Source organism: Thamnophis elegans, chromosome 6 (genome assembly GCF_009769535.1).
Source record: "Thamnophis elegans isolate rThaEle1 chromosome 6, rThaEle1.pri, whole genome shotgun sequence".
NCBI classification, from domain to species: Eukaryota; Metazoa; Chordata; class Lepidosauria; order Squamata; family Colubridae; genus Thamnophis; species Thamnophis elegans.
Window position 1 is genome coordinate 36693450 of NC_045546.1, and position 27734 is coordinate 36721183.

Sequence of the window (27734 nt, forward strand, 5' to 3'; positions counted from 1 at the left end):
AGACCTTTAGTTTTTCTATCTTCATTATATCTAGATTGTATCTGTACATACCTTGTAAATCTTTTAATCCAATCCACTAGTCCAACTATTTTTGCAGAACTGCTCCTTAATGCAGCTTTTACAGACCAGTAAAAGTTGCTATTTTTACAACTTTTTTTCACCTCTTGGAGAGGTTAACCACTCTCACATAATGTGCAAGAATTTAGAAAAAACAGAAGCAAAACTTGGCTAGTAATCAACTCTGTACATTTCATGAACTTTAGAATTTGTTCTTTTCAAACTGGTGAAGCAGAAGATTTTCTCAGCATTTTTGATGGACTCTGGGTGCCACAGTTCATGAGAAATTTGCACTCATTTTGGCTTCTTTCCTATATATGTTTGTTTCTGAGCAAATAGCAACAGATATGAACATGAATCACATCAATTAAGAAAACATGCCTGGGCATGATTCCTTTTAGGGCACAAATAAGATTTGGGGCCATTTTATGTTGTTGTTGGCCTTGAAATATACTACAAATTTGCAGCAGCATATTGAAGTAAAAAAGCTTAAAATAGAGGAATGGCATGTTTGTAGTCTGGGTTTTCCTCCTGAGCATTGTGAGTAGTTTCCATTTTTAGAAGACTAGCAAGTCATGGGAAATATCCTCCCACTTGTAACAGCAGAACGACTCTATCAGGTTTCAGAAAAATGTCTTCCATTTCATTCATAGCAATTTAATGTCAATTTATAGCTGAGCGTTCCTTTGGAGAGATATCTTCAAATTTTAGTAAGGAGTTAAAGATTTCTGAATTATTTGCTGTCACCTAATGGCAGATAGAATTTTGCAGCCTGAATCTGAATCTATGTACTGGAATAGAATAGAATGGAATGGAATGGAATACAATACAATACAGTACAGTACAATATAATGTTTGGCAGTTTGTTGATTGGGGTATCATTTATTTGATTGTTGGTTTGATATTAACCTTGCAGTTAATCTACAGTATGATGATCTAGATGCTGATTGCTTGTGGAGAGGTGGTTGGGTCCACAGTGTTCCTTTTTAGACTGAGACTCTATTGCATAGTCTATAGATGTTGTTAATGTCTATGTGTCTATTGGGGTTGATTTGTCAGAGTGCCAGGCTTCTAGAAATTCCTTGACAATTGGTCTTTCGTCAGGTACAGCCGAACAGTAAACAGCCCAACCAAAGAATCTCTACATTTCACCAGTTACATCATCAAATCTGCAGCTTTACTATTTTCAGCATTTTAATGTTTTTCTTAGGTGCTAATATTACAGTATATATTTTAATTCCACTCTTCAACATATTTTATGGAGTGGGAGAAAATAAAATTTCCCGAGGAAGAGACAAGAAAGGCCAGGAGACAAATAAAGAAAAGAGAAAGAAGGCAAAAGAAGAAGGAAAAAAAGTTCTCTGGGTTTAGAGTGAATGATTGCATAGTAATAAAGAGATTAAGAAGACATTTACCATATAAGAGCACTCAAGGATAAGTCTAAAGATAAGGGAGATTTTCCATTTATGGGCTCCACAAAATCTGGCTTGGATCCTCAGTCACAGACAACCAGAAACAATTTCTCCCTTTAATAACTATATTCTCTTTAAATTAATCTGCCTCTATTTTTCAAATGCCCCCTTCCTGAAATTCACAAGTTGTTATTTTGGTAGCGAAAAGTTTCCTCTTTCTTTTAGGTACATAAATACCTTGAGTATTTAAAGCAGAAGATTATTCAGTTCCAGTTCTAGTTCCAGTTATTAGGAAACATTTGCTATATTCCTAATTGGTTTATTGGTTTCTTCTTCATGTCTTGGTTGTAGGAGAAAAAAGAAAGTGAATTCAATGAACACTAGGCTAGATGATCAAGGCTCTTTGAGTTCTCATGGTCAATTTCCTAAGGCTGAAGAGGCATTTGCTGATTTTATGTGCTTATTATATACCCATGTTTTCCCAAAAAATAAGACCAGATCTTATTTTCTTTTGGGCCCCAAAATAAGCACTAGGGTTTATTTTTGGGGTGTCTTATTTTTCCCCATGTACGGGAGGCCCACTTCTTCTGCTTGCTTGAGACAGGTAAGGAGGCCACATGGTGTGCAAGTGCCGCCATGAGGTGGGGGAGTAGAGCTGCCCCATGCACCCCGCACCAGATTATCTCAGGGTCTCCGTAGCCAAGCCATCCATTCATCGACACCTGCTTTGCTCATGGCCGCTTCATCAGCACACTGTTCGGCCTCCTGCTCCATTGCAGCTACAAGCAAGTAAAAGAAGAGAGCCGGCGGCGACATTGGCTCCTGCTGCACATGGATGCCGGTGCTGCCATGAGACAGGTGTCAGGGCATGGATAGCCTGGCTGCAGCGGCCCTGAGGTAAGCTGGTGCAGGGCACATGGAGTAGTTTCTCCCTGCCTTGCCTCATGACCGCAGCTTGGCAAGCAACCAGATGGAATGGGCTCCCAGCCAGCTACTCAGGCTCTCAAGTAGAGCTTATTTTGGGGGGGGGGGTATTGGGGCTTATATTAGATGCTGGTGCTTATTTTCAGGGAAACGGGTAACTTCAACAATGAAAAATATTTAATTAATAAATGCAGAATATTTGTATATTAAGCTTAATAGAGACAAACCTGTATCTTTTGCTGGTTATCCACCTCAACTTTAATCCACACTTATACTAAACTATATTTCACACATTAAAATTGGTAAAACTGGTAACAAACACAAAACTTAGTTGAGATGGATCAAATGTTATCTTGCCACATAATTCTCTAAAACAAAAATAGTATGTATCTATGTGTAAATATTTACAACATCATTATGTAACAGTTTATTTATTGACTGACAAATTCTTGAGCGATAAGAGCCAAATGCTAAAAGTGTGTGATAGATTAACATGAAACTGAAATACTCCTATAACTACAGGGGATTAGTTTTATGCTTAGGATAAGACAGGTTAAAGATGGGTTCCATAAACGGCAGAAGCCAACCTTCATAATGAATTATGAGAAATGAGTGAAAGAAAGGTTAATAAAAATTGTTTCTGCGAAATCAACATATATGATGGATACACCTAGAAGACTTTGCAGTGAGTTATCGAGGGTTCTAAACAATAAAATCATAGAACTGAAATGCTGGAAGGGGATATTTTTTTTATCAACTGAAACAGCCACAATATATTTGATAAACATAATTTTGCTTTAAATTCTCCAAGAGACTGTTCTTTCTAAAGCCATCTGCTTACTAATTAAAACAATAATATTTTTTTTCTTGTAATTTGAAAATGTATATTCATCAGTATGGCAGATCTTTAAACTAGATTCTTGGAGTTATATAAATATGAGATATTATAGTGGACCAGGTCAGAATGAGATGTCAATTCTATGAACTTTAGGTGTAATTCAAGAATGTTTACTATTACATACATAATTATATATGGCTTTTAGAGGATGGTAGATTGGGGAAGACTAGCTTAGCATTATGATGACATAAACATTTATTGGCTGAAGATAAATAGTGACATAACTGATTATTAGCTAACAGACATGAAAGGACTGGTTTTTTCCCCCTGCAGATGAAATACATGCGATGAATACGATACAAGCATTCCTATGCTGTTATTTCCACCAAAAGTTCTAACTGAACTCATTTATATGCAGTTTCACTTCCTTTTGTGAACTGCACAGCCCCCTCTTATCTATGAAAAACATGCTTTCCTCTGTAGTGTGTCTGTTTTTGATGATGTTTCCTGTTTTCTTTCTTTTACATATTTGAATTCAAAGAGAGAGCAATTCATTCAATTCTTGTTCTTGTTCTTTCAGTTAGACTGTGTTCTTAGTGATGCTATGAGCACTTTACATTTTATTTTACTTTTGGAGGCATATTGATTGTCTTCCAAGTAGCAGTGATAGGCTATAATCCTTCTGTCAAAATAAATCTGTCGACCTTATTATCATTAAATGAATATTAACTAGGCACAACATATTTTGGGAGTAATGCACTTGGTATCAGTGCTACTAATTTTCAGACTCACTTTTTAAATAGTCACATCCACTTCCTGCTTCAATATTAGTAAGTTTTATTAGTAAGAACTGTATCATTCCCAGTCACTTCCTAGAATTTGTGGGGTCAATTGCTTTGGACATCAACTTGGAAAATCAAACTGCTGATTTAATTAATCATCAGAGATATAAAAATGCCTCATTAAATAGATTAAATATCCATCTAGGCCAGCATCCTGTTTGCTATGGTATGGCCAACTTTATCTCTCGAAGCCTAAAGCCTGGATGTAAACATTTCCTCTGGTTGTTCTTAGCAGATGGTAATCAGAGAAAGTATGTGGTCTCCATCACTGGTTCCTTTTAACCGTCAAAGCTATATCAGAACATAATGGACAAAAGACAGTAAACCATGGTTTATAATAGACAAGCTCATCTGATCTCAATATCTCTGAATAATCAGAAATTGCATGTTACATTAAGCCATAGTTTGTCTATCCCTGGTTATTCAATAAATTATATTTTTGGGAAGATCACGTTAGCATAGCTTCTGCAACATCAGTTAGTTGTTAAGCTTTCCCAATAATTACACAATGAGCTGAAAATGCTGTAACAAATTAATAGAAGACAAGTTTTAATTCCTCAGACAACTCATTGATTTTTTTAAAGCAATCAATATCTATTGCTAAATTTTATAGAATACAGATAAAATATTCGATATCTTCTGAAAAAGCAGCTCAGTAATAAACTGCTCATGAAATCAATAATGTCATGGATTAATCTGATCAGAGAGAGACAGTATTTTTTTTAATTAAGGGCCATATTCCTAATGAAGCAAAGAATGGATGAAGAACCAAAATTGCTGAAGTCACCCCATCTATCTTTTTAATACCTATTTTACACTGTAGGGAAGAAAGCAATTATGTTTACCAGATGTTTTCAAAATAGTATACTATAGATTATATATAGATTATATCAAGGTTTCTAGTACAAAGATATTAATAAAAATGTAAGTCACAAATTAATTGCTGTATACATGGAAATAGCAATTAGTTTGTGACTTATATTTTTATAAATACCTTCGAAGTTACCAGAAACCTTGAAATAATCTGTAATAGGCAAATGCTGCCATCTTACAAAGATAGGTGTAGAGTTTAGAATGCAGTATTGCAGGCTAACTCACTGCTCACTGCCAAGAGTTCGATTCTAACTGGCTCAAGGTGATTCAATCTTCCATCTTTCTGGGATTGGTAAAATGAGGGCCCAGATTGTTGGGGGCAATATGCTGACTCTGTAAACCACTTAGAGAGGGCTTTAAAGCACTATGAAGCAGAATATGTCTAAGTGCTATGGGTATTTTGCTATATTGCTATACCCATGGAATTGCTATATACATAGAAACCACTGCATGTGGGTACTCCCTTGTCATGTGTTATGTTTAGGTTGAGAGCTATGCTGAAGGTATATCACCAGAAAGTATACCAGAAGGATCACTCAAACTATATAGGTCTCAACCAAGAAGCCAGACTAAGAGTATCCACAAACCCATTAACCATGAGGAGACAACAGAAAAAGAATTCCATAGTGGATTGGTTTTCTGGATTATCTGGGTTTACAAGGACCATGGGAGTTGATGTCCCTGGACAACTGTTGAGAAATAAGTTATAAGATTGGAGAAAGACCTTGGGACCTACTCTAGAAAAAACTTACTAGTAAAATTCTATAGGAAGGGTCTCAAACATGTCAGATATGGGGCCCCGAAATAGGACAAAAGGAATCCCAATTGCTGAGTCAGGAAATGTCTGGTTATACAGAGATACATCAGATAGCCATATGGAAATAGAAAGAGCAATTACATAGCAAATGTGATTCACTTAAACTATGCATTATCTGGCAAATAAATAATTATTTTCCCCCCAGAATATTGTTTCAAATAGAAACAGTGTATATAAATGATGTTTGTGGATAAGCTTGCTAAGCCATGCTAGAGAACATAAAACGATGAATGATGTCCACCTTTAGTTCTTCAGTCTAATGATGGCATATTCTGTCAATTCAATTTCTTCAGGGGGCTTGGTTCTCTGAATAAGTTCTCCATGGCTTAATGTTGCATAAATAACTGAGTCCTCTTTATATCCTGGTAAACCTTCATTGAACTTCATGGAATTTAGACTGGTTCTAGATGCCTTCTGGTAGTTGTCTTGATTCCCATTGGGAACTTGAAACAAGCAAGGCATGGAATCTTCATTAAAGAAGGCTGCTTCATCTGAGACATGAGTTGTGCTATCATTGCAGCGTTGATTGTTCTTATAGCAATTATCGGCAGACATCACAATAACAAGAAATAAAGAATGTAATACATAGGTATAGTTAGTTGTCAGCAAACAAAAGAGTAATTGCCAAACAATTCAATTATCGAATATGATGTTAATTTTAAATACTTTATAAAAACAGGAACAACATTTCTATATAATTGAACATCCTACTAAAGGAATGTGTGAAAATGTGTTATTCTCTTTTCTTTCTTTCTGCCATCATCACCCCATTTTCCTAATATTGAAATTGCAAACGCTCTGGTAGTGGAAATCCATTTATGCAGTTCAGTATGATGTAATGTGACTGGTGAAATGTTAGAAATCATTAGAAATACCATATTTAGTAAACTATTGACTCGAAGGCTGACTCATCTTAAACCATGCATGAATGAAAAAAATCAATCATTGTACAAATGGCAACATTCTGGACATAAAGCCTTTATTTTCATATATATATAATCTGGAGAAATAGACAGAACTAAGCTAGAACTAAGGAGAACTAAGACAGAACTAACCTAAAACTAAGAAGAAATTTTGTAAGAATGAAAGCAATGAATCAATGGAACAACTTGCCTTCAGAATTTGTGGATGCTCCATCACTGGAGGCTTTCAAAAAGAGATTGGACAATAATTTATCTGAACCAGTATAGGGTCTCCTGCCCGAGCAGAGGGCTGGACTAGAAGACCCTCAAGGTCCCTTCCAAATCTATTATTCTATGAATAACCAGTTTGTTCCAATGGCTAAGGCATCAGGCTAAAAAGCAAGAAACAGACCAGGCCAGAAAGCAAGAACTATAGGAGTAGGAGAAAAAATATGGCAGTTAGTAAAATATGAATTAAACCAATGGTGGGTTTCCATTTTTTTTAAACTACTGGTTCGCTTGCGCATGTTCACTCCAGGCAGGTGGATGGAGCCTCCCGCCGCTGCCACTACTGGTTCTCCCAATCCAGGCTGATCCAGGAGCAACCCACCTCTGAATTAAACTCCAAAAAAAGAAGAGAGTGTGAAAAAAATCTTGAAGTGACACCACTGTAACTCTCTTTCGTATAACAGTCTGATGTCCAAGATTCTCTTACTGAAGCCTATAATAGTAAAAATCTTTTTTTGTGTGTGTTAAACTTATTTATGTGAATATTTGTGTGAATATTCTTATCTATTTCCTGACTTGGCATATGTTGAAAGGATGATACGAGAAGATTGTAATAGGAAAACATGATTATGTGTATTAAGTATTTGGAGATGAGAAAGGGAAGTGTGATATTCACTTAAATGTTTCAATGTAGGCGATTCATTTTTCTTTTCCTCCAATTCATCAGCATCCTAAGACTAATGAACAAAAGGCTGGTTTTCCTGCTGATATCTCTATTATAAAAAAAATATTATTTAGCTACATCTCCAATGGCACATACAGGGAAAGATGAGAATAAAAAAAATTAAAGACATGTTAATAACAAACATACCCTGTTATTTCCACTTTCTGGGTTTTTTACTTTCTGGGCGTTTTTTACTGAGAAGGAAAAGACAGTATGTTGTTAAAATAATCTTACATTGTTCATAAATATAGTTTCTCATAAAGGAAACATTTCAGTATCTTTTTAAGTAAATCAAAACTGTTTCTGAAATAAAGGTTGTTTATTTCAAATGCTAATGTACTTTTCTCTTCATTAATATTTAAAATAAACAACTTTTACTTAAGAATTTCAAAAGCATCAATTTGGTAGCCTTATCAATACTTCTAAAAACATAAAGGTAAAAGTTCCCCTCACACATATCCCCTCATTCCCGACTCTAGTGGGCTCATCTCTCTTTCAAAGCTGAAGAGCCACCGCTATCCGAAGACGTCTCCATGGTCATGTGGCTGGCATGACTAAATGCCGAAGGCGCATGGAAAACTGTTTTCTTCCCACCAAAGGTGGTTCCTATTTTTCTACTTGTATTTTTACATGCTTTCGAATTGCTAGGTTGGCAGAAGCTGGGACAAGTAATGGGAGTTCACTCCTATACGTGGCACTACGGATTCGAACCACTGAACTGCCGACCTTTCTGACTGACAAACTCAGCGTCTTAACCACTGAGCCACCATGTCCCTTTCTAAAAGCATAGAAAATAAATTAAAAGATGACTTGAAAACAAAAGGCAGAGACTGAAAAATCCCTGATTATGGAACCAACTGAGAATTGAAAGAATGAAATAATTTATATAACATACCTTGATGCCTCCTTGTGAAATACAGCAATCCAAAGCAGCCGGCAATGAGGAACAGAGTACCAAGGGATGATATGGAATAAATCGTAATCAACATATTGTTCTTTTCATGTAGTTTCTGATCTTCTGTAGCATTTGTAGTACTTAGAAACACGGATGAGTTACTGTGATCTATACAGACAATGCATTTAAAATTTCATTAACACTTAAAGCAATAGCAGCATGATTTTTAATAAAGGCACTTTTTGTTGCCGCTTAGTTGAAAGGAATTATAGGATGCACTGTAGATATAATAGTATCAATTAATCTAAAATGTCAGAGAAATTATGTGAAGGAATAAATTGCAGGTTGAAACAAAATGTGTCAGTAAAGATCTCAGTGTTGGGGATGGGGTTTTATAAGTATTCCTATTTACCTATTATTTCCTATGTGAGAAGTCTGCAAAGATGTTAATAGGTCTAGATTTCCTTGGCCCATTTCAGTCTTCACAATTATTTTTAAGCTTTTAAATATTAAGATACATCCTCTATCATGTTAGTGATTAATGCCAAGGCCTGGCATTGGAAAAGTTTAATAATCCAGGCAAATTTAACAAAATCCATACAGGATGCTATAGAAAAATGAACTTTTTCAAGTAGTCTGCTCCTTGTAAGATATAGTTGTTCCTCCAATTGTGCTTGGAAGTGGACTGAATGATGTTTTTTTACGTTTTCTATAACTAGTCTCTGGACCAGTTGACATTTCTAGATACTTTTCAAAAGTAGCTCATATTAGGCTTCAAAATTATGGAGCATTTATATTAGCTAGAACTAACATATCATGGAACAGACATAGTACTCTACTACTTTTTAACTGTGTGAATACAGGTTTGGCAATCTAAAAAAACCTGGTTATTCACGTTCAGGCCTATACCTAAATTGTGAACCAGAACGTGATCTCACCCTTGTGATCTCACCCTTGTGATCTCACCCTCAACAGAATAATTTTCTATTCCCTGAACATCTTGTTCCAAGACTAGCTTTGTTGGTTTTATTTTAAGCTTAAATTTATTACCCTTATCTGGTCTGTTAACTACATTAGTCACTTTTAAAAAAAAGGATTAATAATAGTTTTTTCCAGCAGTATAGCACAGATAATCATATTGTTGATGATAATGTTGATTTTTTAAGCAAAATAACAAAAAAGAGTCATTAGTAGACAATATCAGCAGATTGAATGAATTATTAATATTTTAACGTCTGTATCTTTCCAACTTCATAACTTGTCCTACTCCCAAGGCATTATGCTGAACTATGTGAAGATTGGTGGAGCAAGAGCTTTAAATGATAAACTGGATAAATATTGCCTGAAAACTTACCTTGAACAATTAATTCTACAACATGACTCGGAAGTATTCTTTTACTTAGTATTGCTTCACAACGATATTGTCCACTGTCATTTTTATGAACTGATTGAAAATTCAAAACAAACGTTTTTTCATTTCTCCATGAAATGGAGCGTTGTTTTTCAGAATTCAACATATGGAACTTCTTTTCCCTCCTGTTCAGCATATGCCAATTCATTTCAGGCTTCTTGATGCAGTAGATCACTGGGCACTCTAGCATGGCTGAGTCACCAAGATTACTATAGTATTTTGTACCTCTTTCAATAGTAATGGTGGTGCAGTTATCATCCTCAGAATCTGAGAGAGAAAAGCAAGATGGAAATTATGCTTTGCATAACATATGTATCTCGGTAGTAGCAATGCATGCAATATCTAACAGACATCTTTTATCACTTTTTGTGTGGGATTTTTTTCCCCCTTTCACGAGTTAATTTGTTTTGTAAGTCTTATTTAAATGTCAGGAACACATAGGCATTTGAACATGATGATAATAAACTTCTGCCTTCAGTGACCAGTGAACATATTTAGAATTATACAAAGTTGTCATAGGGTTTATATTGGCCTTGGGACTACTAATTTGTTCCAATAAAAAATGCTACCATTGCTGAGTGGTTAGAAAGCCAGATACGAAAGTTAGAATTCCAAAGGTTAAGGATCCAAATTTATGAATAGTCTTCTTGACATATAAATCAACTTCCCTGCCATTAGAACACCTAATGAGGCTTCTGTTCCCTTACAGTCTTAAACAATATAGCATAGGGAATAGCAACAAGTAAATTTAAAGTCCCCAGTCTCTTACAGACATTGAGAAAAGCCCAGGCCTATTCCAGATTAAGACTCTCAATTATCATTACTCACCACCTCTAAAATAACAGATGGAAAAGTTTGCTTCTTTTTTAAAAAAAAAAACTAATTTAAAGACTACTTTTCAACGTGAAAGACAAGTCAAATGATTCCTTTTCTTCATCCTCCTGTTTGACTTTGAAGGTCACTTTGCTAAATAAATGCCAAAAAGCTGATAGTATAGCTGTTACTGAGAAAAGCAGAAATGATTAAAAAAAACATTGCAAATACTTGAAAGCTGAATTAAAATAAGGTGTCTGAAGTTTGAGAATCGAAACCCATCAGTGTGTTATATCAGAGTTTCCCAATCTTCCCAGTTTTGCAATTTTGGGAAGTGGGGGGGACAGGATGGTTCTATGAGAGTGACAGGCAAGCACATGCAGTTTCATTTGCGTGAGTGTGGAGCATGTGTTGGTGTGCTTGCCTGCTGCTCATGCAAGTGAGGATGCGTGTGCATGTGCTTGCTGTTTCCATGGCCTGGTTGCAAACAGCTCATGGACCAGTAGTGGGTTGCAGTCCAGAGGCTGGGGACCCCTGACATATATAACTTTTGAGACATGTAGAAAAAGAAGTTACAATAGGTGAAATAGGACTTTTGCTGATTTATTTGTGCTAAAAACACTGTAGGTTTAAAGTGGAAACAATTCATGTTTTCAGACTTGGGAGTTAATTCTTTGGATGTGTAAAAGTATTATTAAAATTTGCAAGGGAAGAGCCTAATAATTCTCTTTTGACGTTTCACATGAAACTTACAAACTTTTTGATAAATATATAAATAGTCTGTGAAACTGTAAATTTGGATTCCTGTTCTTCTTCTTTTTTTTGCCCATTCTAGAGCAAATTCTTTTAAAAAATCTTCATGTTTTGGGCCTAATTGCTGGTGTGGTATGTTTGTATGATTATGGTGCGGGTACATATATTCACAGAAGTAACTGTCAACCATTAATCAATAACTCTAATCTTAATACTTGGGGGAAGGACAATGGTGGAAGAGAGATAATCAAAATAAGTGGATGTAATTTATTGGTGCACAAAACTTGCACCAAGGGAGGAAACATTCGGAGGGAAAGGAACAAGAGCCTAAATTTGTATTGCAGATAAGGATGTTAGATACAAATACAAGTAGGAAAGAACTGAGAGAAAAATTCATCTTCCCTTTCCAAGACTTAGAAATATATATTATAACTTCTCCTCTTACTATTTCAATTCCTCATGTGTAGTATGTCAGCTCATTTGAAACAACTAACCTTTGTTCTTTTCATGTGGACAAGAAAAACAGAAGTTAAAGGAGAAGTGGAAACCCATAGGAAACCATATTTTAAGGGGAAGCAAAATTCCTCTGATCAAGACAGAGGAAACATTCATATGTAGGCTAAGCCAGGGATTCTCAAATCTTTTGTGCACAATTCTCTACAGTGATAAATATATTTGTCTGCTTTCCCCATTAGAATTTATTTCTGCTGCTATCTTGAGACCAGGTTCTCACAAGGTTCCAGCAATACTAGATTAACGTTTGAATATTCTCTTCCCAAGAACCAGATCTAGAGGTCCACATTGCCTGGCTGATAGCAGGGTGTACATCTAGGAATGGTGACCACAGACAGGCCTGGATTTTCCTTTAGGCTAACTAGGCTTCAGCCTACGGCCTCAAGATCAAGAGGGGCCTACATTCAAATTGTTAGCAAAATTAAAATTACACTATTCTAAAAACAGTGAACACTAAAACACTGAACCGAAAATAAGGAGAAATTCTACGCATATGACTAATAAACAAACATAAAAATGTTTTGGTTAAGATTGTTCCAGCGCTGTGGCAGTTGGGGAGCCCGCCCACATTCCCGGCATCGGCGGTCGGGTGAGAGGCGTGGCCGCTCCCAGTAGCTGCCCTGTCGACACAGAGCCCACCAGTGGCCAGGCAGGTGAGGGGGCCGAGCCGGGCAGCTGAGCGCAGCAGGGGAGGCGGCTGGCCTTGCTGCCTTTGACGCAGAGCAGAGCCGCCCTCCGTCGGGAGGCCAGATATATATATTGATATATATTGATATATATCACAGTAATGATGTATTTTATTGTCTCTCATGTAATTTACAAACTTAAAAATGGGAGGTGAAAGGGCCTCATAAGTGGAATAGCCTAGGGCCTCTTTTCATCTAAATCCGGCCCTGACCACAGATTGGTGGAGTAAACCCATGTGGAAAGCAAGAGAAGCTGATATTAAAATATCTGGAACCTAGCAGTCTGCTATCCAGTAAAGCAACCATTCAAAAGGCCCACTTTAGTATAGTGGTTAAGGTGGTGGCCTAGAAATCAGGAAATTGTGAGTTATAGTCTTGCCTTAGACACAAAAAATAGTTGTGTAGTTTTGGGCCAGGCGCTCATTCTCAGCCCAACCCTCCTCACAGGGTTGTTTTTGAGCGGGAATAGAAAGAAGGGGTATTAGTTATATTTTCCACCTTGAATTATACAATAAAAAGTGGAATAAAATCTTCTTCTTCTTCTTCTTCTTCTTCTTCTTATTATTATTATTATTATTATTATTATTATTAAAAATTCTCTTCTTAGATCCGCCTTGCTTTCCAATTCACATCCCATCCCAGGCCAGCCATCTGGCTTTACAACCACGCCCAAATTTGCTCAAGAAGTTTTGGATCTCCAGGCTAAGTCAAGATTAGGGCCAACCTTAATAATTTTTTAAAAAAACGCAAGTTGAAATCACCATAGATGGTACTACTATTTCCTTTGAGACGCTATTCCAGAGGGGTCACCCCTCTATTCCAGGGGGTCACCCCTCTATTCCAGGGTCACGGTGTCATGGCAGCATCATGTGGCATATGGGGACTTTCCCCCCCCTTCGCTAAACCGTGCATGGGCATGGCCAGTGCATGGGGACTGGAGTTCGATTGCCCTGCTCTATTCCAAATTCCCACATGTTAGGAAGGAGGTGTAAACTAGGGTTCTGGAAAGTATACCCAAGTGGTTTTTCATAGTGAATATAATGGGCACTTAAACTTAAATCTATAAACTTTTTTTTCATAATATACATTTCATTTTTGTTTTGATCATCTCTATTTTTGTAGTATTTATACATGTGCATATATGTGTATGTATGAACACACACACACATGCACACAATGCAACAAACACATTTCTGTATTTTTGAAAAATATATATAAACATTTACTGTGTTTGCACATTTCACAAATTAAAATCCAAACTGCTTTTTTATCCATTGGCTCATGTTAAAATCTGTCAGCAACATTTGCTGACAAAATGCACTTGTTTGTAGTTAAATTAAGACAATTGGCCTGCGCAAACCTGCTTTATAGGAAAATACAGTCTAATCAGCTAGCTTGAGAAAATATACATATAATTGTGTATGTATACTATTCAATCACATAAACACAAAAAGTAGAATTGAAAAATATTCTGTGTTGCTTTTTGTCCTGCGAAAGTTAATAACTTGGTCATAAATACGTTTAACAGAATTAGAATTTTAATAAGATATGGATGAAGAGTACCAAGCCCATATCTTGCTTCATATATCTAAATAGAGCTGTAGTTTTCCCACATGAATCCTTATGCAGCATCTAGAAAGACAATTCATGCACATGTAGCTATTATTTTGAAAAAGATTTTTCTTAGTAGTGTTCCTTACCATGTGTCAATGAGTTGTCCACCATCAGCATCAACAAGAGGAGCAGTAGTACAGTGTTGCCTATGTACATGGCCTGGAGTTCTCCTCACTTCAGGGTCATTGGGAAAATGGAAGGGAATCTGTGGAACAGAAATATTGTCTTTAGCATTATTGGACATTCTTAAGTCATCTCTGAGTGCTCACAAGCAGCAAGATCATGAGAAGTGAAAGAAAGAAGGGGGTGGAAAAGGGCTTTATCTCACACGGAGCAGATTTTTTCCCCCCAGCCTAGATCTTCCTGCAGTAGAATTGCTGCTCTAGGTTTCCAAACCCAACCTTACTGTTTTGCTATTGCTATCTTTTAGTATCTTTTTCCACCTCGTAAGAGGAACCACTGCCGAATAAAAGGAAGCAAACCCAAATCAAAGTTGTATCTGTGTAGTTTCAGATAACTGTTTAAAGGTATTTTAAAATGTAAGGCTAAAATGGTTTAAAGAATTGCTGCAATACTTTGCTGGTATATATCATATTTGTTAAAACTTCATTTCAGGAGGTTCAATATAATCTCTGGTAGTCAATGCCAACAAAATTGCAGCTAAAAGGAGGCTCTGAACAACAAGGCAGGTGTATCAGCATCTTCCAAACTCTCAATTAAAACTAAAGTGAGAATTGATCATGCTTGGTGATCCAGAAATATTGACCAACATTTGTAAGAGAGAAAATGTCTATCCATTTGATAGAATACCTGAACAGATTGGATGAGGAAATTAATTTTTGATGCTGTGCTGTTGTCCCACTGGAAAATGTATTAACATACTACCTGGTCCATTATATACATTATATACACCTATTATATCTTTAATCATGGTTTATTAAACAAAACACAACAGACATGAAAACCTACAAACCATGGTTTAGAAATCACACTAAGGATTAGCATATTGCATGAAGCTAGGCCACAGAAAAGAAACACAATGGTTCAACAAGCTACAGTAAGACAAATCTCTTAAGAATTATTCTTAAATAACCTTCCTTTTGGTCTTCTCAGTAGATTTGGGAACTGAAACTTTTGTAAGGTAGCAAACCTAACTACTATTAATAACAGTTAAAATCTCACAACTTACTGTTGTTCTGCAATCCTCATGTGCCCATGTTCTTCATCTATTCTTCAATATATTAGAGGACGTTTTGGAAACTTGCACAAAAAAAGAGAAAACTGAAGAAGGAACTAGGTGCCCACAGACAATCCTGATCTTTTAATCACAGTTGAGGTTCAGAGGTATTACATCAAGATTATGTTAAGCAAAAAGGAGAGTTTCAGACAGAATGAGCAACTGTTTCTGAGCATCGTGTTCAAGGTTTGTGGTTTCATAATTGAAAAAAATAATAATAAGCAAATGAGACATGATCACAGAATATATTTCTACTGGGTTTTTCCAGACAACTAGCCTCATTTTCCAAAACTTCTGAATTCAGCATGACAAATCCAATATAAAATGTGCACAAAATAAATATGGGCTGGATCAGCTACTTTAAGATCTATTTAGATACCAGAATGCTATTAATGAGGGCATATTTAGATGTTTCCAAATCTAGCATGCAAATGGAACTGTAAGCTTATCCTTTCTGAACTATACCTGAATTCAGAGTGTGGTCAGCAATCAGTGCTTTCTTCCTGGCCATTAACAGGATATGTAATTCTACCTTTGCTGTTCCACGCTTAAACACACATCTCTTTTCCCTCTTCTCAAAAATAAAATAACAGCTGTTGTTTTGCTTGTCACGTTAGGAGACCTCCATTGTCTTTCAAACTACTAATGCTGGCATGTTGGTAATTCTGCATTCAGGCTCTTTTACCTTAATTATACCAACCTGTTGCTAGGAATTGTACAGTACTGCCAGCCAGAAATTCATCAAAAGGGGACACAAACACATCAGGCACAAATGTTGTATATTGTCTAGTTCTGTCCAGAGGTGGGTTTCACATAATTTTACCTCCGGTTCACTGCACACTGAAATCTGATCACACATGCACGCTCGCTTCCGTGCATGGGTTTTGCTCGTGCACACCTTCCACGCATGCTCGTGGCTTAGAAAACGTGGCTAAATAGGACAGCATAGTGCTTTCCTGGACCCACCTGCAGGTCTCCACTACCGGTTTGCCTGAACTGGTCCAAGCTGGCTGAATACCACCACTGGTTCTGTGCCCATGGATATAATGTCACTTGTACAGGAATGAATTACAACAATTTGTAATTGCAAGCCTCCACTGCACCATTAGTCATTTCATTGAGTCACTGTGTTAGTATTTCCACATGGAAATACAGTTAGAAGGGCTAATGATTAAAAAAATGTCTTCTATCTTCTAAATAATTTTTTTCTCTAGATGGTACCACCTTCTTCCAATAGAAATCTCAACTTTAATTTGATTAAATATCAAATGAATGAAAGTTGTGAGCCCTTCATCTCTATAGATTTTTTAAGAGTCTGGAAAACATTTGCTCATGGATAGTTTAAGGGATTTTCCTGTACATTGGAGCAGGTTGGCATAGATGATTCTCTTCCAACTTTTCCATCTCCAAATTCTATCATTACAAGTAAAATCTGTCTGCATGGCATTATGAGGATGCCAAATATGTTGTTATAATCATCTAAGGAAAATGGTTTTCACCATCATTAACTCTAGATGTACGTATATACCAGTGACATGCGGTGAGGTTTATGGTTGGTGAGGCAGCAATTTTTTTAGACTTGTGGACTTGAACTCCCAGAATTCCACAGCCAGGCATGCTCAGTTCTGATTTAAAGTGAGAGCATTTGTTTTTCTCCTTTGCTAAATAAGTTTCCTTCATTCTTTGTCTTTTCCGTTCCCCTCCTTCCTCCCTCTCAAACACACACACACACACACACACACACACACACACACACACACACACAAGTTGGATTGGACTATCTCTCCTACCCCCTTCCCTCTCTCATTCAAACAAGCACACACACACACACACACACACACACACACAAAGTTGGATTGGAGGGAGCCAGGAAGACCACAAGAGGAGGCAGGAAGCCAGTCAAAGAGCCATATTGGAGCACACACACACATCTTTTCCCCAGCCCCGGAAGGATCCAGCCCAGCTTCACTGATTACAGGTTTGAAAAGACAACATGGTTCTGCCTGCAATCAAACTACACTTGGGGAGGGAGAGCACTTTCCTCCAGCCTTTGCCCAAAGCCCTGCACCAGGAGGATGAAGTTTGAATTCCTCCCCCTCCCTCTGTCCCACACGTACCTTTTCCAGCTGTTTCAGAGAGGATTTCAACTCTGCTCTTGCCTGCCATCATGAAAAGAAAAAAATGTAAAAGGAAAAAGGCAAGAGCTGAGGTCAGGCTGGGTTAGCTGCTGCCAGAGTCCCCAATGGATGACTCTGCTTAACTGTTTAAAGAAGCCTCTAAAAAATGCCCTCTACAGGAGGAGGCAAGAGAACTACGTGCCTTTTCTACATAAGGAATTTTTTGGCTTTTAACCCTTGCTTAACTCTGCTCGAGTGATCAGAAAACGCCAGACTAGAGGAGGCACGTCGTTCTCCCGCCTCCTCCTGTAGAGGGCACATTTTTAGAGGCTTTTTTAAACAGTTAAGCAGTCATCCACAGTGACTCTGGCAGCAACTAGCTCAGCCTGACCTCAGCTCTTGCCTTTTTCCTTTTATATTTTTTTTCTTTTCGTAATGACAGTGGTGAGGCTCTGCCTCCCCTCCTTCCCCTGACTGCATGTCCCTGGTATATACTGTATATACTCGAGTATAAGCCTAGTTTTTCAGCCCACTTTTTGGGCTGAAAAAAGCCGCCTCGGCTTATACTCGAGTCAGTGAAAAATTTGCCCGAAATGGAGGAGAAAAAGGGGCGAGGCCATGCCGCTGGGTGACACTCGTGAATGGCCCAGTGCCCCTGTGAGTTTCCCCTCCCTCTGTGTCAGTTTGCCGCGCAGCGCGCACCGCACCATCCCCCCTCCTCACGTTCTAATGTAATGCAGGGCTGTCTTACGATTCCCCTTCCTCCCCTTCCTGCCGCTCTGCAACGATGTCCCACCTCCTCCTTGTTATGGCAAGCAGCCACATAGCGATGTCCCACCTCCTCTGGTACAGTGATCCAATGATAGGAATCACTGTGCCGTGTGTCATAGGAGGCGGGACATCGCTCCCGCGGCTGCACGGGACATCATCATCACAGCGGGACATCAGCATCATGAGGTGAGTGAAGTATTTCATTGAATACACCGCTAGTTTACTGTTTTTCTTTGAAATAAATATTCAAAAACATTATTGGTATCTATTTTTATTTTTGAAATTTACCGGTAGCTGCTGCATTTCCCACCCTAGGCTTATACTCGAGTCAATAACTTTTCCAGTTTTTTTGTGGTAAAATTAGGTGCCTCGGCTTATATTCGGGTCGGCCTATACTCGAGTATATACGGTACTTAGATACGAAGCTGTTGAGATGTCTTGCCTAAAAGTTCCAAAGGAGGAAAGTGAAAAGGCAACTATAAGGGAAAAAAAAACTATTCCAAAACTGAAAGAATAGATACTTTCCTTTGGAATTTTTATGTATGTTGTCAATTACATAGAAGAATATGTACATACATTCTGTATATTACAGACATTTTTTTATTTCTGCCTATTATTAAAACTTTTCTCCAGGAAGAGCAAATTGTTATAGTCTATCTGAATATTGAGAATAAAATGATGAGGTTAGAAACTATAGAAATGACAGGAAAGAATATAGGGATTGAACATGGATGAAAGCAAAGGATCAAATTCTCATTTGCATTTTTAAAAAAAGAGTTAGGAAATTGCTGCTGCTACAAAAACTGCATTGGTTGCCAGTTGGTCTCCAATTGCAATTCAAGATGTGGTTATTAATTATAAAGTCCTGCATGGCATAGGGCCTGGCTATCTGAAGGACCATAGTCCTCTCAAGGGAATTGACAAGCTACGGTATATGAACTATTGTCCCTAAAACAAATAAATATTATTTTAAAACAAATGGAAAATGTTTCTAGGATCCTTTCTATGTGGGGATAATTCGCAGGAAGAAAAAAAAATCCACCTGAGAATCTAGAATCAACTATGGACATACTCTTTTCATGCTAATGTTGTAATACTACAAGAGGTAAGTTTTGAAACTCTTTGCATAATGTGGCCTTTCAAATAATTTCATACTGGAAAAAGGAAGTCCAGTTAAAAAAATAATAATAGCGCAATTAAAATAAAGACATTATTTGGAAAACAGTGCCATCTATAGGCAGTTAGTTATAATTTCATTCATTTAAAAAAAACCTTTCTTCTGTGGAGGTATGCAGTGTAAAATGCAGTGTGTAATTTTCTGTGCTTTTTATTAAAATCCCTAGGCTAAAAATTGCAGTTTGAAGCTAGATAGTGAGCTGAAAGAATTTGGTCTCAGGGAATCTGATGTTTATGGATTTTTTTGAACATGTGAGAAATATCCAAAAACCAAGTTGCTATTCTTGCTAATTTTTACAATGTGTGGTAATGACAGGAATGTGCAAATGATCTCTATTTCATGAATAATCTGAGATATCATTGTGTTCAGGGAGAACCACCTGTTTCAAGTTCTGAGGAAACTAGGTACTTTCCTTTGGCTGTACATGTACAGACCACCAGAAGCTTCTTGGCAGAAAAAAAAGGCAATATCCTCAAAATAGTATTACTTTCCTCAGGAAGGGTCCTTGTTGGCCATGCATAATATTGCTTCTGTTTACTCTTGCATCAGTTGGTCTAAGAAGGAGGCAATGGCAAACCACTTCTGAAAAACCTTGCCAGGAAAATTGCAGGGACTTGGCTGGGAAGTCTTGGAGAAATGGACACAATAGAGCAGAAGAAAAAGTAGCTATCATCTTCAGAGAGACAATTTAAAAAAGAATTTAATGTTGGGCTACATGAGAGGTGATATTCTACCGGTTTGGACTGGTTCTCACGAACCGGTAGCGGAAATAATGTGTGGCTCACTCACTCACCGCAGCTGCTCGGCATCCCATTTAGGCCTTTTTCGGCAAAAGCACATGCGCGGAAGGCTGTGCGCATGCACGGAGGTGGCACGTGCGAGCGAAGAAAGTGTGCGCGCATGCTCACATTTGCAAACCGGTAGGGAAGTTAGTACCACCCCGGGCTGCATGTAAGGAAATCTGTGTTCATCCCTACTTCTTTTTGAGGCTCCCAATCTGCCTCAGACCAATCATTAACTCTCAGTCTAATATTATAAAAATAAAACTTGCAGGGCACTGGGATGGAAAAAATCCATACATATTTCCCTGAACTATTTTTTGAAGGAAGAGCAGTTTTAAAATACAATTCAGGCTAGTGTCATTATATTCAATAATTTGACAACTTTTTCCTCATATAATGAAGCAAAGCAATTAATTATACTAAGATATTCATTCTTAGTGTAAAGAGCAAAGAGCAATAGAAGAAAGTAAAAAATATCATTAGTACGTTGATGCTTTTAAATATAACATTTTGCTTCAAGCAGTCTTTGCTTTAAAATGTTTTATTCTGCAAAGTTAACACAGAGCATTAAAAACATAAAGACAATGAATGCTCAACATGCATGAGCAAACCAAAAACCAAACCAAACAAACAAACCAAAGAAAAATCAACCTAGCAGCAAATTCAAAGATAGAATAGTAAAAAAGGGTAGCAAGGTTATTCATACAATATGCATCTATAAATTAAATGCAATTATTACATTATAATTATGTTCTTTATTTTGTTCAAAGGAAAAAATGTTACCAGAGAGACACAGAATTAAGTTAAGAATTTAGCAGTTAAATTTTGTATGGTTGCAATCAATTAACTCTCAAAAATGTAAGTGTTAAAATTTTGGATGTTGTTGTAAGAACATTCCTTAGCTAGAAAAAGAAATACTTTCTATAATAAACCAGACTGAAAAAAACTAAACTTTTTTTTCAATCCAGTATTAGGCTTGAAAGTTGGCATTAGAAATTAGTTTAAAAAAAAAAAAGATAATCAGATAGGCATCAAATATTTGAAGACCAATTCAGAATAGTTCCACATGGAAGAAAGCTCATCTAAATTTATTGCAGCTTAATTCTCATTGGCTATACTTAAATTCTATTAAAATTAATGTGAAAAGCAAACAATGACCAAGATCCGTTGATCTTCTGGGAGTAAAGCTAAGTCTATATTCAACAGACCATTATTAGTATCTTTATTCACCCATTCAGGATATTTTGAATCTGATGCTTATATCCAACATTATGATTATCAAAATTGTTTCATTCAATATATTTTCAAACACCCTAACATTTGTCTTTCCCACACAATGTGCACATATGCACCCACTTCAGTTCTAAGAAAACCTGAATACAAGCTTGTCTTGAACACAAATACCGAGTTGCCAGATATAGCCTTATGCCTAAAAATTACATTTATGAAGCCTGATTTTATGCAATTTATTTAGAAGCACTTTTCACAGAAAATCCAAAACAAGTTACTTTCAAGTACTCAAGTAGAAGACTGCAGCCTTGGCTTTTTCTGTCCATATAGTTGATCAGTAAATCTGTTTTAACAATCTTGTATTATCTTGGCTGGATAGCATTACTGATTTCCTTGTTCACTGTATATGCACAAATTTTATTAAAATAATAAAAGCAGGGGTCTCGTTTGCTCCTCTGGATCTCATTTGCACATTTAAAATTGTGATTTTTTTAAAAAAAGTTTAATGTCTCTTGCCATGATTTTTACTGTTCACGCAGATTAAAAGACAATTTTACTTTTTCCCTCTGTTAGGCTGCAGTCTTTTCAGACTTATGTAACTTACTATGGAGTAAGTTATAAATCACTTTGTGGTAAGCCATTTGAGAAACCTGGGAAGATACACGGACTACTATTCTGTACGTTAGCTGGAACAGTGAAAAGAAAACATACAAAAGGCTTCTGCTGGTATGTCCTTGTTAATGTACAAGATGGCAAATGGAAGTAGCGATGTAGCAGAATGATATAATCTTATGAAATTTAAAACATGCATTTTCCATTGCATTACATACAGGGCCTCCACTCTGTTACTAACCTTCATACAAAACAGATTTATGAATGAGGCAGACAAGAAATACACATCTATTGATGATAATGCATTACAGTCCCCTATTTAAACTAACAGACAAATTTCTTTATATAAGCAAAGAAAAATCTCTACAAAAGTTAAGTATCAGTTCAGTCTGCAAAACAAAAACAAAATCCTACATAAAAATTATGACATTTTCCTAATTTTAATTTATTATAGCGAGCTTAGTTTGTAGGAAGAGGCACTCATCTAATCCTAAATTTTATAATGACAAGACCTGTTTATAAAATTGAAATGCACTTCTGCAAATTAATATAGTTATGGACATATTTTAAAACTCAACAAGTATGGTAGTCTTAGAAATTCAAAAAATACCATTAGCAGGCCTTGTTTATGCTGCCATATGACTTATGCACGCTAGCACTTTGTTACGGAAATTGTGCTCCAGGTATAGGTAATTAAATTAAGGCTTACTAATGTTCAGCTAAGGAAGAACAATCTCATTTGCCCCCAAGCTTTGATGGATAATTTGAAGCAATTTTAAATTTTTGCAAAATTTAGAGTAACTTGACAAGAAATAAAAAAGCACAAACAGTAGAAAAGGAAATGGGTTTTTTTTGTGAAGAAAGCTAGAAGCTCCTCCAAAATTAGAAGAAACTTTAGGCGATATTCAGACTTAATAATATTTACAAACAAAACTACTGAAATTAAAGGATAAAAATTTAATGATGACTTATTAATGACTCACCCCATAGGAAGACTCTTTCTGGGATTTACTCTTACAAAAAAGACCTGCTTAATTTTTGTACACAAATCTGTCAATTAAAGATGAAAGTCGCAATTTTTAATATGCCAAGCAGTTCCTTGGAAAAAGTCAGAGAACAATTTGTATAAGCACCAGACTTTAATAAACCAAGCAGAGCTTAGACTTTTATTAATTTTAAGCTTTGTTATGAACTTGATGGACATTTCAAATGTGCAACAGGGTAGCAGCCTAGCTTCCTGTCTATCAATTTGAATTCAAAGAAAGATAAATATGCAAGACTAAGACAATAATGCATGATCTAATTCAAATACGATCTCAATAATGAAAAGTTCCATTGTATTTTCCCTCACTGGAATGGAGTGTGCATTTCATTGTAGTACTTGTAATCATAGCAGTCATAAGAAACTGCTCTGCTTCTTTTGCTAATTTACTATAAAGTAAAATTTAATTAATTGGGGCATGATCTCAGAACATTAACTTTTTAAAAACAAAATTTAGCAGGTATTATATAATAATTCAAATCATTAGGATTTAAGCACTATTTAATTAAACATGCTTAACTTGGGCAAAATTATACCTTGCAGCTAAGTAACACATGAAGAACATTTTAATCAAAAGTTAAATTATCAATAATCATATGCTCCCAGCATAGAATTTCAAACAAGAAAAGGAAACATGTATTTAAGTAAAGATATCAGCAAATCTGTTTCAGACATGTATTTACACAGATCCAAACTGAAGCAATGTTCAAACATACAGTATTAGATATTCAAATGATATTCAGGACAATTCTATTTCCTAATTTTAAGAAATAGAAATAGCATGTCAGAAAATAACATTTGAGAGAGACGTTATTTGCAAACCCCTGCCATTGATAAGAAACTGCTTATAATACATAATGCTGTTATTGGAGCCTGTGGCTTCTTCTGACTAATTGTAGTTTAATTAAAACCTTGCAAAACCATTCTTTACTCCTGCCAAGTGCCTAATACATTTTTGCTTTCAGGAAGTCCATTTATATCCAAATGGAGGTCTATGGAAATAAAAATCTAAATGCAGGTGCTATGCTTTACCTTCAATGTAAAGTGCATTGGCACTTAGGTGGGTTTTGCAAGAGTGAATTACTTCTGTATGGAATTATAGAGAATCAAACAAAAAAGCAAGCTTTGAATAGCTGTTTGCACAGCAGAACTGTGACAACTCCATTGGAAATCAAAGTTCAAGAATACTGTAAAAACTCTAAATACAGTTAAATTGAAGATAAATTTATACAAAGAACATGGGCCTAATAAATATGACACATATAAGACATCTTTAGTACTAAAGCCCTAAATTAAACACTTGGGGGCAACCATAACTAATTTGTTCACTTACAAATATATTGTAAAAGAAACAATTGAAGTTTTCTACGGTATTAAGGACTGGGATTACAAACTAAGCAATATGGCACCTACTTACCACTTCCTGCCCCCCTCCTTCCCCCCTTCCAAATTCAGCAACCTCTTATTCTATAGCCATCAACTCTTGGTTGTACACCACTGCATTCCAAGACAGATTGTCATTTTACAATACAAAACCTATTGCAGGTGCATGAATATAAAAATAAACCACATCACTGCTATGCAATTGTAACACTTGACACCTAGAACCAAGTGGCTTTCCTCTCAGTGTTCTTCAGATTTAATAAGCTGATTTGTAAACCCATCAGACAAGTAGATTTTCCTCAACTGGTCGGCCTTGGGTATGGAGTTCCCATTCTTCACATGGCGAGAGAGAAATGCTCGTACAGCGGGGTGATCAGCCTTCTCAAGGGGAATGCTAGCTTCCAGAAACATTTTTACAAAGTCCTGGACTACACTGGGTTTCTCTGTCTGGGTTGCGCTGTTGCACTGCAGAGAGGCAGTCAGGGTCCGTGGTTTCTTTCTGACACTTTGCTCTTCAAACTCTCCCTTACGTTTGGTGTGTGTTTTGGATTTGAGATGATCATTGATTGCAGACTTGCGGACATGATTCAGGACTACATTGCAAAAACTGCAATAGAGTTTCCCCCCGTCTTCATACAGTTCACTGCCAAATTCAGTCACACGATCCTGAGGGGTCACATATAAAGCAGTCTTTGAACGGCTCCGGGAAGGAGGTGGCTTTACATCAAATCGTTCCATTGCTACCTTTAATAAACTGAGGGGGAAAAAAGAGAAAGTGTGTGGTTTTGCATTTATATTCAATTTGTACAATAGAATTTAGTCATAGTCATGTGAAAAAGTAAGTCAACCTTCTTTGAGTTCCATGGTTTTACGTATTATAATAAAAATCATCTGGCCTTAGCAGTTCTTAAAAGTAGGTAAATACAACTTTATAAAAAGAAAGCCAAAATGGAGAAGCCATGTGTGAAAAACTAAGTATAACTTGTGATTTAATAGTTTGCAGAACCACCGTTTAGCAGTCATAACTTGAAGTAAACATTTTCTGTATGATTTTATCAGTCTCTCACATAGTTGTGGAGGAATTTTGGCCCATTCTACTTTACAACATTGCTTCAGTTCATTGAAGTTTGTGATCATTTGTTTATGCACAGATCTCTTGAGGTCCCGCCACCGCATTTCAATAGGGTTGAGGTCTGGACTTTGACTCGGCCATTGCAATATCTTGATTTTCTTTTTCAGCCATTCCAATTTGCTAGTGTGCTTGGGATCATTGTCTTGTTACATGACACAATGTCGGCCAAGCTTCAGCTAACAATCAGATGGCCTCACATTTGACTCTAGAATATTTTGGTATATAGAAGAGTTCATGATCGACTAAATGACTGCAAGATGCCCAGGTCCTGTGGCTGCAAAACATGCTCAAATCATTACTACTCCACACTGTGTTTGATGGTTGGTATGAGATGCTTGTGCTGATATGCTATGTTTGGTTATTGCCAAACATGGCACTGTGCATTAAGGCCAAACACCTCCACTTTCATCTTGTTTGTCCAAAGGACAGTATTCCAGAAGTCTAGTGATTAGTTCATATGCAAATTTGCAAAAGGCTGCCATGTTCTTTTTAGATAAAAGAAGTTTTCTCCTGGCAACCCTTGCAGACAAAACATTTAATCTGTTTTTAATTATACTGTCATAAAATTTAACATTTAACATGCTGAGGCCTGTGAAGTCTGAGATGTAACTCTTGGATTTTTCGCATTTTCTCTGAGCATTGCACAATCTGACCTTGGGATGAAATTGCTGGGATGTCCACTCCTGGGAAGATCAGCAACTGTCTCGAATGCTTTCCACTTGTGAGTAATCTTCCCCACTATAGAATGATGGACTTTAAATTATTTGAAATGGCCTTATAACTCTTCCCAGTATGATGGACAGCAACAATTGCTCCTCTAAGATCATTGCTGATGTCTTAACTCTTTGGCATTAACACACACTACAATGCTGGAGACCAGAAAACTCTAAAACATTGGCTTTTATAGCCAATGATGATCAATTGATCAAAGGCACTTGATTAGCAGCACCTGGCTGCTACTTAGTCTCTTCATACATATGAAAGCAGTAAGAGTGTCCTTTTCCATTTTGGCTTTCTTTTTGTAAAATAATGACAGTGTAATATGTCATGCGTTGTCCATCTGCGGTTGTATTTACCTACTTTTCGGAACTGCAAAGGACCAGATGATTTTTATTATCCCTTGATAGATGAGGGTGTACTTTTTTCTTCACATGACTGTATACTATAACTGATGCTTTAACCAGTGCAGACAATACATATTGATACCATTTCCTGTAATGAAACAAACAGAATATTTAAAAAATATGGACACCACAAAGCAAAACAAAAGGATTGCTAAGGTATTTCAGAAATATGGTTTTGTCTTTGTGTAGACAGATCCATTCTTCCTTCATGGAGGAAACTATTTTATAGTGGAGCTTTCCTATTGAAGGTATACATTTTACAATTTAACTCTGCAAATTGCAGAAAGGGAGGGGAATTTGCAAGTTCAGTGAGTTCCACTGTATTTAAAGATCCAACACATTATTTGGTATGCTGTATATATGTACTACATGTCTCTATTGGCTCTTTTAAAATCATGGACAACCAAAGTATTTCATTTCAACCCTTACTTGAAATCCAAAAATACAGAGCTTGAATATTTCATAGTATAATATGAATATTATCAAAATACTCATAGAACTGCCACACAAAATATATTTCTTACCTGATACAGATCAAAACACATTTTGTACACAACTATGTGAAACTAATTTTTATTTTTAAACAGCTTGTAGATCAACCATTTTAATCACAAAAAAATTACTTGAATGGCACCTTCCTTAATTGGTCAGAAAGCACATATCTTTAAAGCCTGTCATGTCTATTACCATTGGATTTCTTAGTTTTCTTGGTAGAAGGTTTTTTCCCCCCAAAGATCACATAAGCACAAATGGCTTAGATGTTCTAGAGTTCTTTATCCTCAAAATACATTTCTGTTCAGAAACACAGTATAAATAAATCCTAAC

The 27734-nt window shown here is 36.5% G+C and overlaps 2 protein-coding genes across 2 annotated transcripts in view; both read right to left on the bottom strand.

The window, feature by feature from the left end:
• BTLA (B and T lymphocyte associated) lies at positions 1 to 23293 on the bottom strand. Its single transcript, XM_032219471.1, has 6 exons — positions 23212 to 23293; positions 14389 to 14507; positions 9867 to 10190; positions 8513 to 8680; positions 7765 to 7811; positions 1 to 6294 (listed from the first exon to the last, which is right to left on the bottom strand). The coding sequence occupies exons 2-6, from the start codon at positions 14456 to 14458 to the stop codon at positions 6007 to 6009; spliced, it is 897 nt and encodes a 298-aa protein (XP_032075362.1). The 5' UTR covers positions 14459 to 14507; positions 23212 to 23293; the 3' UTR covers positions 1 to 6006.
• The window catches only part of CGGBP1 (CGG triplet repeat binding protein 1), an 11944-nt gene continuing 5121 nt past the window's right edge, over positions 20912 to 27734 (bottom strand). The window contains exon 2 of the mRNA XM_032219472.1: positions 20912 to 25407. Coding sequence (XP_032075363.1) covers positions 24894 to 25391 — 498 coding nt within the window. The 5' untranslated portion in view covers positions 25392 to 25407 and the 3' untranslated portion in view covers positions 20912 to 24893. The remainder of the gene's footprint in view (positions 25408 to 27734) is intronic.